The sequence below is a fragment of the Liolophura sinensis genome, chromosome 9 (genome assembly GCF_032854445.1).
Source record: "Liolophura sinensis isolate JHLJ2023 chromosome 9, CUHK_Ljap_v2, whole genome shotgun sequence".
Taxonomy (NCBI): domain Eukaryota; kingdom Metazoa; phylum Mollusca; class Polyplacophora; order Chitonida; family Chitonidae; genus Liolophura; species Liolophura sinensis.
This window is the reverse complement of record NC_088303.1, coordinates 5,796,814-5,810,155: the sequence shown is the minus strand read 5'-3', so window position 1 is coordinate 5,810,155 and position 13,342 is coordinate 5,796,814. Positions and strand designations below refer to the sequence as shown.

At 38.3% G+C, this 13,342-nt stretch overlaps 1 protein-coding gene across 1 annotated transcript in view; it reads right to left on the bottom strand.

Annotated features, from left to right (window-relative positions):
* The window catches only part of LOC135475057 (cyclic nucleotide-gated cation channel beta-3-like), a 60,902-nt gene that overhangs the window by 20,181 nt on the left and 27,379 nt on the right, over positions 1-13,342 (bottom strand). The window contains exons 3-9 of the mRNA XM_064754798.1: positions 12,980-13,137; positions 10,058-10,258; positions 5,850-6,058; positions 5,495-5,545; positions 4,700-4,786; positions 3,452-3,516; positions 1,260-1,382 (exon numbers count right to left, since the gene is read on the bottom strand). Coding sequence (XP_064610868.1) covers positions 1,260-1,382; positions 3,452-3,516; positions 4,700-4,786; positions 5,495-5,545; positions 5,850-6,058; positions 10,058-10,258; positions 12,980-13,137 — 894 coding nt within the window. The remainder of the gene's footprint in view (positions 1-1,259; positions 1,383-3,451; positions 3,517-4,699; positions 4,787-5,494; positions 5,546-5,849; positions 6,059-10,057; positions 10,259-12,979; positions 13,138-13,342) is intronic.

The following is a 13,342-nucleotide window of genomic DNA, read 5'->3' as shown; positions in this document are numbered from 1 at the left end:
CCATGTAGAGCCAATTAAGACCTTCTTGTGAAGTTTGATTGATTCACCTCCCATGCAGAGCCAATTAAGACCTTCTTGTGAAGTTTGATTGATTCATCTACCATGTAGAGCCAATTAAGACCTTCTTGTGAAGTTTGATTGATTCATCTACTATGTAGAGCCAATTAAGACCTTCTTGTGAAGTTTAATTGATTCATCTACCATGTAGAGCCAATTAAGACCTTCTTGTGAAGTTTGATTGATTCACCTCCCATGCAGAGCCAATTAAGACCTTCTTGTGAAGTTTGATTGATTCATCTACCATGTAGAGCCAATTAAGACCTTCTTGTGAAGTTTGATTGATTCATCTACAATGTAGAGCCAATTAAGACCTTCTTGTGAAGTTTGATTGATTCATCTACCATGCAGAGCAAATTAAGACCTTGTGAGGTTTGACTAATTCATCTACTATGCAGAGGCAATTAAGACCTTCTTGTGAAGTTTCATTGATTCATCTACAATGCAGAGCAAATTAAGACCTTTTTGTGAAGTTTGATTGATTCATCTACCATGCAGAACCAATTAAGACCTTCTTGTAAAGTTTGACTGAATCATCTACTATGTAGAGCCAATGAAGACCTTGCGAAGTTTGACTGATTCATCTACCATGCAGAGCCAATTAAGACCTTCTTGTAAAGTTTGACTGATTCATCTGCCATGCAGGGCCAATTAAGACCTTCTTGTGAAGTTTGATTGATTCACCTACCATGCAGGGCCAATTAAGACCTTGTGAAGTTTGATTGATTCATCTACCATGTAGAGCCAATTAAGACCTTCTCTTAAAGTTTGATTAATTTCTTGTTAGAGAAACTTGAGTTGGTATCATTTTACTTTCTGAAAGTTTTACATACCAAACTTTATTTGAAATACACTATTTAATAAAGCTTAATATTTATGATTTAATGAACTGAGCAGAGCACGAAGGAAGCATGCTGATAAAACATGAGTATAATGTATTTCCACCATCAGTGTTAATCAGAAACTGAATCAGTCCTGAATCCCTGGGTCCCAATGTCCTCTGCTGGCCCGTCCCCATTCCCCTCACCCATCCACAGCAACCATCTGTTACACAGCAATTCTTCAGTATAACTAAATGCATAACACCATCACATGATGACAGATAGGCATTACATGGCAAACTGTACAGACCACATCTAAATTATTGACTTGGTAGTGTCACCATGCAATCACATGATACCATATGATGTTTTTTAACTTACGCAATTCCCTCTCCGTTGTATACCCAGCGGTTGGAGGCGATGCCCTGATACTTGGACACAGCATAATAGCCACAAGTTTCTATGTGAATCAGGTAGAGCATGTATGTCATTGTTTTTACCACTCTGCAATGGAAGGCAATTAAACAACTGTCAGACTTCAACACCAAATACTGCAATCAATCTGATATATCTGCAAGTCACAAATCTGATAATATTTTTCAAACATATAATATCCTTTGTTTTACAGTACATTCAAGGACAATTCAGATAAAAGTACAAACCTTTATGTGGAGGTTGATGGATATTATTTCTGTAGGCTGATTATCACTGTATTTCAGATATAATCAATGCAGTATGATTTTTAACATTTACAAACCAATCTCTTCCACGGACTTCTCCAAAAGTAAAACTTATTTTCAATGACAGTTTTTGAAAATATTCATATACTTTCAAGGATTTCAAGAACTCATGGGAACTTTGTATCTTGTTTGGTGTGAAATTAACAGTTTATCAAAAAGATTAACCTAGCCAAATTTAAATTATCTAAAATAACGCCCCAAAACACCACGTCGAGAATCAGCTTAACATATTTATGTACATGTACATGTATTACTGCAATACATGAAGTTATTTCTCTTTAAATGGTGTGAGGGTAATAGACCCATATTTCCTCAACCTTTTTGCATATGAAGGAGCAAGTTTCAGTGCAATTTGTGCATTTTTAAATTTTATTTTTGAGACAAAACTACAATGGTTGGATTAATCAATTTTAGGGTTTCACAAAAAGTATAATTTTGTCAGTCTACACCCAATACTGCCTTCAGAATACGCTTCAATAAACACCTTGGAAACATGCAAAAGGGTTGAAGAATTTCAGGACATGAAGTGACAGTGTATAAAAACCAGACAAGTGCCAGGTGTAGAAACCACTACAGGCCCACATCAACACTTTAGTCTAGCTGCTAGTGAACAACAACCCAAAGTCAACGCAATCTCAAAATTCAAAGTGGAATGAGTTTATACTGGAAATCAGGAACAGCCAGTCTATGCCATTGTCAAGTCAGACACTGAATGCCTCCTTCTATTAAACAAGAAACACTACAGACCAAACAAGTTCAATCAACCAATTTATGAATATGTCTGGCAGTCGACTTCATCATGACCAGTGGTAAGTATCGACAGGAGCTTTTATGGTTTGTTTGACATGCTGAATTGATCAAACTACCAACCAAGGAAATTCCCATTCATATGATCAAACTTAAGATTCAACCCAGTTGAAGAGAAGTCAAAAGAACAAAAAGAAAGTTATTTCCTTTTGTGTCATAGGAGCCCGTCATGTACCATGATGAATGTATGAATGAATGTTTTAATTATTTCACTGCGTTTCTTTCCTTTTTTTTGTGTCTTCACTACATGTATGTCACATCGGAAGATGCATTGTAAAAGGGCCCCATTGAATTGCCCCACAAAGCAACCCTACATATTCTTCTAAATTCCAAGTAATGACATACTTAAAACACCCAAATCCCAGCCACTCAAATTCCTCCAGGGTTGTTTCCATTCCTGATAAATCTTTAGCAATAATACTGCCACACAGCATGTAGATAAATTCACATGTAGATAAACAGCCAGAGATGTTAACCTTGTACACTGAGGAAAACGACAGGCGAATATTAAAAGCTGCGTATTGATTGGGCTGTCTGAGAGATTGTTGCCTGTTAAGAGCCACCTTCAAACCATAATGGCAGGGCACGGCACGTGGACACAGGGGTCACTTAGGGTGCAACATTAAGATAGATTAGGTGACCTTCTACTCTCAAACTAACATTCTAACAGTAATATCAAAGGTACACTTAACATATGGGATATGTCCGTGTAACCTGATCAAGTGGCTAATGTAGAAAGTCTATCGATTTTTGTGGGAATTTACAGAAAATGGAATGCTGACCCCAAGGAATACTGAAATTTATATGAGTTAGAGGAGTACTGTTATTGTTAAACCTACACACCACCACCAACACTGCATCCACAAACTATTTTTAAAGGGCTTTCAAGGTCCTTACTCATGACATGTTTAATGTCACTTTTAGACAAAGAATGATCACCTACATGTACATGTATTATTTAATCCAGCAAACCAACAGCATGGATCACCAAGGTAGTTTGAATATGCTCACGCGGTTTGTGCTTACCTGATGACATGCCCAGACTTGGCTTTCTGATCACATCGGTCGAAAAATTCCAAAAAGGTCTGAAGCTAAAATGTAAAACCACCAAATGAGCCAAAATGTGCATCGAGGTACATTCAAAGATATAAATAATGACTCATTAGTATTGGCACTGATGTGAAGATATTTATATCTGAGCTTTTATTATAGCAAATAAAAGCAGATGATTATTTTCTTGCCAGTGACAGACATAAGGACTTTGATGAAAGTTTTCTCCTGTTTGATTTGTTCTTTATAACAGGAACAAAGATTAATTGCTTCCTGGATTATTTTGGTCCCCCCCAATAAATTTGATCAGTATTTAATTGGTCTATAATTTCCGTGCAAATTACTTATCACAAGTTAGCCAAAATCTGATTTGACTGTTGTTTAATGCCATGCTCAAGAATGTCTGACTTGTACAATCGCACTCAGAATTGTAAGGGTGGAAACTTGAGTGCCTGTAAGGCTCTGACGTAAGAGATCAACCTTTGGCAAGTTAATTCAACTGACAAACTTTTCCACACATGACTTACATTCTCCCATCCTGCCTACTCTCCCATCCTGCCTACTCTCCCATCCTGCCTATTCTCCCATCCTGCCTGCTCTCCCATCCTGCCTATTCTCGCATCCTGCCTATTCCACCCTCTTGCCTATGCTACCATCCTGCCTATGCTACCATCCTGCCTATTCTCCCATCTTGCCTACTCTCCCATCCTGCCTACTCTCCCATCCTGCCTATTCTCCCATCCTGCCTATTCCACCATCTTGCCTATGCTGCCATCCTGCTTATGCTACCATCCGGCCTATGCTACCATCCGGCCTATTCTCCCATCCTGCCTACTCTCCCATCCTGCCTATTCTCCCATCCTGCCTATTCCACCATCTTGCCTATGCTACCATCCTGCCTATGCTACCATCCTGCCTATTCTCCCATCTTGCCTACTCTCCCATCCTGCCTACTCTCCCATCCTGCCTATTCTCCCATCCTGCCTATTCCACCATCTTGCCTATGCTACCATCCTGCCTATGCTACCATCCTGCCTATGCTACCATCCGGCCTATTCTCCCATCCTGCCTACTCTCCCATCCTGCCTATTCTCGCATCCTGCCTATTCCACCCTCTTGCCTATGCTACCATCCTGCCTATGCTACCATCCGGCCTATTCTCCCATCCTACCTATGCTACCATCCTACCGATACGTTCATAAGAATATGACTACAACTACTTACTTTCAAAAAGCGAGGAAGCCGCAGCCAGGGGTTAAAGCCCACCCAGAAGTAGAAGAAGTCCAATGGCAACAAGCTCAATACATCCATCTGTAAAAGAAAGCCATTAAGGTTTATAAGTTGTCTGAATTATTCAGGGGCCAGCTTAAGCAACATCAATTTTATTTTGTATTTCACAGGTGAGCTAATACTAAACAATCTAAACAAGAAATAAAAATAATTCCCAATCTTGTTATTTTATTATTTTCTTGTGGTTTCCAAGTCTTCAGATCATGTAACTATGTTTTCAACAAAAGTATTGCTGGGCCAGTCCACATTTCCCACAGTTAGATCATTTTTAAGTTTTCTTTTATATTCTCTTCCGAAAGATCACTTATTCCAGCCACAAAACAATGACTTTAAGTGTTGTGGCCTTAATGTAAACAGCCAGCTGGAAGTAACTGGCCATTATATAAGCAGGCTACTGTTTCTGCCTACGTGGGAGGAAATTAAGCCAAAAAAAAAAGCTTGCAGAGGAACGGACTTGACCATAGCAATCTCAGTAGGGGGCTCAGTCTTGTGGTGTACAGAGAGAATGATATAGACCCCTCAGTGACTACTACCCCCAGGGCATGTGTACGCCCATCATACTGCTGTCATCTTTTTCAGTATATAATCTTCAAAGAGTCTGGATGTAATCTCAAATCATAACCATATTCTTGCACATAAAATCATGCAGATAGAGTGTAAGTCTATCGGAATAACTAAGACTAACATTACAAAAATGCTCACATGAAGAAACAAAGTAATTTAACTCACCCTGAACATGAACTTGCCCATGTAATGTTTTCGTGTTAATTTTCTGTCAGTCTGAAGAAGGGAAGACAAATGGGTGAATTGTAGACGGATAATAATTCTGTTATTTAAACATTCATATTATCAGTATATGGTGTCATTCACAGTTTTTTTTCCATGATTTATACATTGTACACCATGGCCAATTCACGTTAAGCTGAAAGTTTTAACTACTGACACTGTATAAGACCTTAGAATTTTGGACATGATATGTATATGTTACCAGTACTTGTCTTGCTCTATTCTTACAATTCTATTCATTTTAAAAAGAATTTTTTATACGGTTTGTACTACAAGGTACAATGTAGAGTGATCTCACCTCCAGGATTCCATTGTTGGTAAAGCGGATTCTAACTTTGAAGATGAGGATATCAATCAGGTAGATGAAGTCACAGATGTAGTCGACTGTCAGCCAATGGTAGACGTTGTCATCGGTCTGGTAGGGAAAGACGCCACGTAACGGGATGCACCAGACATTGTATAAAAATGCCAGAGTGACAATCGACAACCACAACACGTACAATGTTTCTGAAACAATCGGAAATAAATAAACTGTACATTTGATATCCCAGACACAGTTGTATCAATGAAATACAGGGGTGCAGCCATATGGCACACATTATTTTACATTGTAATGTACCACAAGACCTTGACCACTCTAGTGGTCTAATGGTTAGATTGTCCGCCTTGAAGTCAGGAGGCCTGGGATCAAAGGCGGGTCTGGTTGGCCCAGCATCAGTATACATGTAATGTGACTGAGTGGGGTGTCATGTTTGGTGTCTTTTGGCATAATACTTCAGTGCAGCAAGGACTCACCCTGCCACAAGAAGACACAATATAAGAACACACACCTGTTTCCTTGTCGCTGTGACTGAAACATTCTTAAGTACGAAGTCAAAGCCCAATACATATACCCCACATTCATGTAACACAACGGGCACCGCAATGCACACAGATTTATTTAACACAAGGGGCTTCATTAATTGCACATACTCATTTAACCCAACAGAAAACAAGGGCCTCCAGCTAGTGTTAACCACACACTGCACATCTACATGTACATTTCAACAATTATGAGAAACTGGTAAACCGATCGCTTAGCTGTGGTGCCAGTGCGGTGCCAAAGATACAGATCAGCTGTATGAAGGCTACTGATGAATGACCAAGACAGCATTCATCACAGACTCCCAACACTAATCACCACTGTTATGAACACCCATCTATCTTATACATGACAGATCTGCATATGGACAACCCCAACTAGCACTGGTCGTGACCGCTATTAGCTTCACGCTTCTACATATATATTTTGGATCTGCTATACATGTAAGTCAGACTAACATTCAAAGACAATGCAAGCATCCAATTCTTTTACAACCTTGATTAGCACTGACATTATATACCGGTATGTGTGCAGGATAAGGTTGGCAGTATTCATAGTATCACATTAAAATATCATGCTAGCAGATGCCAGATGTTTCAATTACCAATAATTGTCAAAACCTTAACTCAAGGTTTCCATTTTGATTCTAACATATAAAAATATACCAGCTTACTGAACCAGATCATGTCCAGTTTTACACCTACATGTATCTGTGTTTTCAAATCCAAGAAGGGTTAAAAAAAAAAGAAAACAAAATAATCTGTGAATCACTTTCCTAAAATCATAATTTATTTCCAGATTGAGCCCATGTATATACAAAGTATATCATGTCTTAAATTGCGTGCTAACTAAACTCTTCACTTTAAATTTTATATGGCTTTTCGTTGATCACAGATCACTTGCCCCATTATTTCATCCGTCATATATTGAGGCAAAAACTGCATGACTAGATATCAAATCTGCCTCCCTGCAGCACTCACATTTGTCCTTATACAGAGTCAATCTTTCTTTGGCCATTTATGTCATATTTTTGTATGCATATATATGGTCTCACTTAATCAGCCATCTTGATAAAACCACATATGGTTAATATTTATATTCTCTTCAATGTAAATGTGTTAATTTATGCCAGTTCAAACATGAGGAAAGTCATATATTTGTGACACATGATACTATAGGTAATATACATGTAATACGGCTCTACATACTGTTTTCAAGACCTAAAGGAAAAATAGTCTAACTGAAAATTTGACTGGGTGACATTAAACAAATAACAGCAGATATTATTGTTATCACTAGTATTTACATAACAACATGTTGACATGAGCATCACATCAAGCAAAATGTCTTGAAAAACTAGCAATCAAATTTAATGGTGTTTTTTCCAAACCGATCTTTCCGAATCTTCCTGTCATTTTCTTGGTGTGCATGACATGATTTTAATAATTCATTAATTTATTGATCTGCTTGGTGTTAATATCATAATCAAGAATATTTCATTTATACAACAGCGGGTCAGCATTTTGGTGGGAGGAAACCATGCAGAGCCCAGGGGAAACACACTACCATCCACAGGCTGCTGGCAGATGTTCCCATATACAGACTGGCAAGAAGTTTAATAATTCAGTCTGAAGTAGCACTATTTACACAGGCAAACTCTGCCCAACCCACACCACATGGTAACAGGTTGGTTTATACCAACTGAGCTAAGTGATGCTGCAAGGAGGGATCAAGCACACCCTCAATGACAGTTCCTCAGGTTGTAACACACTGGGGTATAACTGGACGTTCACTACCATATCATACCGACAAGTTCAAAACAAAGCCGTAACTGAATGTAACCAAGCTGTTACCAGCTGGTATCAATAAATCAGTTACTTACTGCAGTAGGCTGGAATCATCCAACAATGAACTGTAACCAAATGGTACGTAAATACTACAGTAAATGTATTACTGCAAAAAACTGACTGGTTGTTAATCAACATGTACCAGGCTGTATCAACTGAGCAGTACAAAGCTCCAACCAGTTGGTTCTGCAAGGTAAGGCCCATCTTCATGCACGAAAGTTTGGATGTGTAACTAAAGCTGTTTTATGGGTCATTTCAGGTCTGTGTATTTTCAGTCAACATTATTACAAAGGGGGAAACTAGAATTCGGATGACCAAAATACCCACCTTCCATCCGCCAACATTTCCAAAAATAAAAAAAAAACAAGCAAACCTTAAAAGAAATGGCAGAACATCAAACTGCTTAGTTAGGCTTCATATAGACTGTTTCATGGGCCATTCGTTAAGTGTATCAATTACTTAATTAAATTAAGCATGCACAAGTTTAGATGATAGGGAAGATATGTGCTTTATGGAAATAGGTTCAGTACTTTCAAAAGAGTTGCAAAATCTAAATACATGGAAAAACACCATTACACAAAGTCCTGGGCTGCCAGGCTGCACAAGTTCAAATGACAGGCAAGGTGTATGGTAAGTTTCATGAAAATCGGAGCAGTAGATTGGGAGGTGATACATGGACAAAATCTGGACACATGGAAAGCAGTATTATGCAAATTTCTAAATGAGGTAATTATGAAAATAATAGCCCAAGTGCCATTAAACTTTAGGATGCACAAGTTCAGATGAGAGGAAAAATGTATGGTAAGTTTCACTGAAATTGGCAAAGTAGTTTGGGAGGAGATACATGGACAAAATCATGTCTACAAACAGGGTGATTCCAGTCCCCTACCACAAACTCACTTTGCTGAGGTGGGTATAATAAAGGCAAACAAGATGGTCAATACCAAAACAGATATGACAAAGAAGCTCGTTCAAAGATATATGTAAGATGAATACCTTGGCAAAAAGTACACTGTATATGACATGCAAATTTGCTGATACAAATATGTATTGGAAATACCTGGACAATGGGTATACCACACAAATTTGCTGGTAGAGGTATGTCTTGTAAGTGTCCGAAAATGGGTACACCACACAAATTTGCCAGTAAAGGTATATCTTAGAAATACCTGGACAATGAGTAAATCACACAAATTTGCTGGTAGAGGTACTGTATGAACTGTACAATGGGTGTGTCACAGAAATTGGCTGGTAGAGATAAGGTCTTGGTAATTCCAGGACAATGGGTGTGTCACAGAAAGTGGCTGGAAGAGATAGACATCTTGGAAATTCCAGGACAATGGGTGTGTCACAGAAATTGGCTGCTAGAGATAAAGGTCTTGGTAATACCAGCACACTGGGTGTGTCACAGAAATTGGCCTGTAGTGATAAAGGTCTTGGTAATTCCAGGACAATGGGTGTGTCACAGACTACATAGATCATGGATTTATCACACAAACTGGCCAACCTGTAATTCACCATTCAAAGAGATAAACATACAAGTATGTTGCTGAAGAAACTGAAGGTACACATACATGCAGAAGAAGAAGTGAGCACTGTAGTTTACATACATGAAGACTATGGTCTAAAGTACACCATTTTATTTTTGTTGTGTATAACTATCAATCACTTTTTTTGTTTAATTTTCACGTTTGTATATATCTTTTATGAAATACATCAATCTGAAACCTGCAAATACATAATCCTCGAGAAAAAATATTTATTCTTCAGTGATAACATTATAAGTCACAGACTGACCTTGAGGGTCCAGCGTGGTTGGGAATCGTAACCTACGGCAACAGGAGGGCAGTCTCATCTTACAGCCACCGACCTCCACCCAAAGGTCAGCATTTTTCTCGGAGCCGGACATGTCATCGCTGTGCGAGGCCGAGGGAATCAGCGAGTCCAGGCGACGTCTCTGCTGGGGTCCATCATCATCATCATCCATTGCAGAAATGGCTGCACATCCAATTAGAAATACGCATGTTCAGTATGATTTGCTAGAGCTAATAACAGCACCGTAATATGCTTCCTAATTGCTCTTGATCATAAGACAGAGTAAGGCCATACTGTTGGTTCAAGGTTTCCAAAACCATTATCCCACTCCCATGAGACCTAAAATAAGGTTAAGAATGGTAATGTGAAACCTCAATGGGAGTTTTCTGAGCTAATGGAGTCTCTGATCTATCACCAGCATTCAACAATGAGTAAACTTCTGGACACAACGGTCACCAGCAGCCACAGGATCAACCTCTCTATCCTACTTGACTCTAAGAAAACTTTAAATTCCTCAGAGACACTTCCCAAACAATTAACACATTTTTTGCTGCTTTGATCATTTTCAAGAAATCTGAAGGAAAAAAATATCCATAATCTTCATGTAAAAATATTTTCTCGCAGACCACAGATTGCGTGCCTTGAATAATTCCTTCATCAGTGGTTTCAATAGCCTTCCCAATGGAGTAATTCTACCGGTCGATTTACGTCAATTATCGGAATCGGCCCCAACTGCATAAAGAGCTTGTAATTTGTCTGGAGCACATTTCTGGATGAGATATTGGTTTACAATGGCAGATCTGATAAAACAAATATTGCCACTCTCACCAAAATCAAAACTCTATAAATATTCTCTCCAAATCAGCAAGAGCACATTGACCCAGAATTACTATCGCAGGAGTGCAGGGCAGCTAAATGATAATCAACTTTCTCAGATCATGTGGAACAAAGTAGCTAACCATTACTGCTCCTCAGAGCTTCTCAAAAGTTTCTCAACCTCATTTGTACATTCTCATGATTATTCAATTTGCGAAAAAGTAGGGGAAATTAACATCGACCCTTCAGTCCTGTATAAAAGTACATATGTTTGCACAGATCCTGAGAAAAGCTGAACTGTATGTACAAAACCCCAATACTCTTTCTAAGTCACACTGTTCACCTAAGAAAAACTGCTAAATTTACTGGAATCTGACTCACTTCAAAGCATGCAAAGAAAAATGACTATAATCAATGTAATTTTCATATGTATTTTTGCACAAGACATTATTAAGGAATAAATGCTGATTTGCAAAATGGTAAAAGTTTTTTGCAAGTTTATTTGACAAGAATAATTTATCTTTTTGTACATTAAACTGTTGAACACAGCGGTGAAATTATGAACCAAACTAGGCTAATTAGCTTAACTGTGATCATGATGTCGCTAAAGGATCATATGAAAACAGCATGGTGGGAAAGGTGCTGTCCTGAAGCAAGATCAGACATTAATGTCATGGAATTGACATCTTTAACTGAATTAGGCAAGTGCCTTTAATCAGGCATGTATGTGTGTTAGTCCACAGTAAACTGCATGTTCTGACGGAAGGTGAACCTGGGAAGGTAAAAACTGGTCAAGATATATTAGGGTAAACTGAGAGCAAGCTAAAGCTTTTGTGCCATATGAGTAGCAAGACAAAATGAATGGCATACCTTCTGCGGTGCAATAAGGGCTCTAATCGAAGCTGAAATAAGCCTTATTATTTTACAATGAATGAGTAACACTTCATCGCTGTGCTCAAACAATAGTCTAGCAAAGCGTAGGTCACAATTATTTTGCATGGGAAACTCTTCCCATTTTCAGACTGTTTAATGGCACTCAAATAACATTACGTAACATATTTGAAAGCAAGCCTAATTGCTAATGTGCAGGTCTCTGGTTTCATTGATTCAAAACTCAAAATGGGATGTTGACTGCCTGATCAAGAAAAAATACCCTGAGCCTAGCAGTACGGTACCTGCACATGCAAGTATTTAAAGGCTGCAATATAGCCCATAATACATAAACCATGCTGTAATTTCAATGCATCAATACCTGAATGCTGCTATTGATGATGAATCTGCTTTGAATCAATACTTAGTAAGTCCATCACCATTACATCTTAGGCAGAAGTTTTACTGTTGTTTATATGCTGATATCAATGACAGCAAATCACCCATGCAGAAACAAGTAACCACAAGCATATGGAACGTTCACCATGGTAATCAGTAAGGCAACAACAAGATGAGGTTACAGAACAGCACAAATTGCACAAATGCAAATATTACACCATCAAGCTGCACGGACCATAAACCTCTGCCACAAAGCACAGCTGTTCATTTTGCTCTTATTTCAAATATAACTTTTCAATAACTTAAAAACAGTTAATAAGTTTTAATAAATTCCATTCAGATATTTAATAATTTCAACTGAAGCCTATTTAAATAATGAATCTAGATTTTAACTACTGGTTCTGTTTAACTACTACCTGTTTAAAAAATCCTATCTATCACATGGTGTAAATACATGTAGCATGCCTGGAACTACGTCATACAAATGTGGTATTCATCCAACAGTTAAATATAACTGTATTTGTACACAATGCCAGCTTGTCAAAACCTATGCCCTTTGAATTAAAAGATTTGTGACATTTTTGCCTAATTTGTGCACGCAGTTTTTGCTCAATATACAGTACTTCTTTGGGTAAGCAATATATACCGGCTCAGCAGGTGAGAACTGCATCCCAGATAAACAGCTGTGCAGGAAATACACAACAGACAGAAATACATGTATATATACAGAGATTCCTTCTTTTATAGTTAGATCCATTATCTCTCAGCATATATCATCATAAAAGACAACAGAAGTATACCCACAAATTGTGGACCCACCTGATTTAGTGTCATAGCTGGAAGTGGAAGAGGGAGTGGGCGGTTGGGTTGTCTTCTCCTTGAAGCGCTGAGTACGGCTAGAGAACGCGCGATACAGCTCACGAAACCTTTCACTCAGGTTACTGCTGACATTTGATAGGCTGTTCGATGTGCTGACACTGGATAAAAAAAAAAAAAAAAAAACAATGAACAAGTGAACCATTTAATTGTTTTCATGATCGATGGCTGTATTAAGTTTCAGCAACAATTCATCACAGAAAAAAAAAACAGAATACCAGGCAGGTGCTGCCTGATTGACCAAGAAGAACATGGAACACACAAACAAGGTAATTAAATTGCGGCCGTTCTCTAAAAAAGACTGCC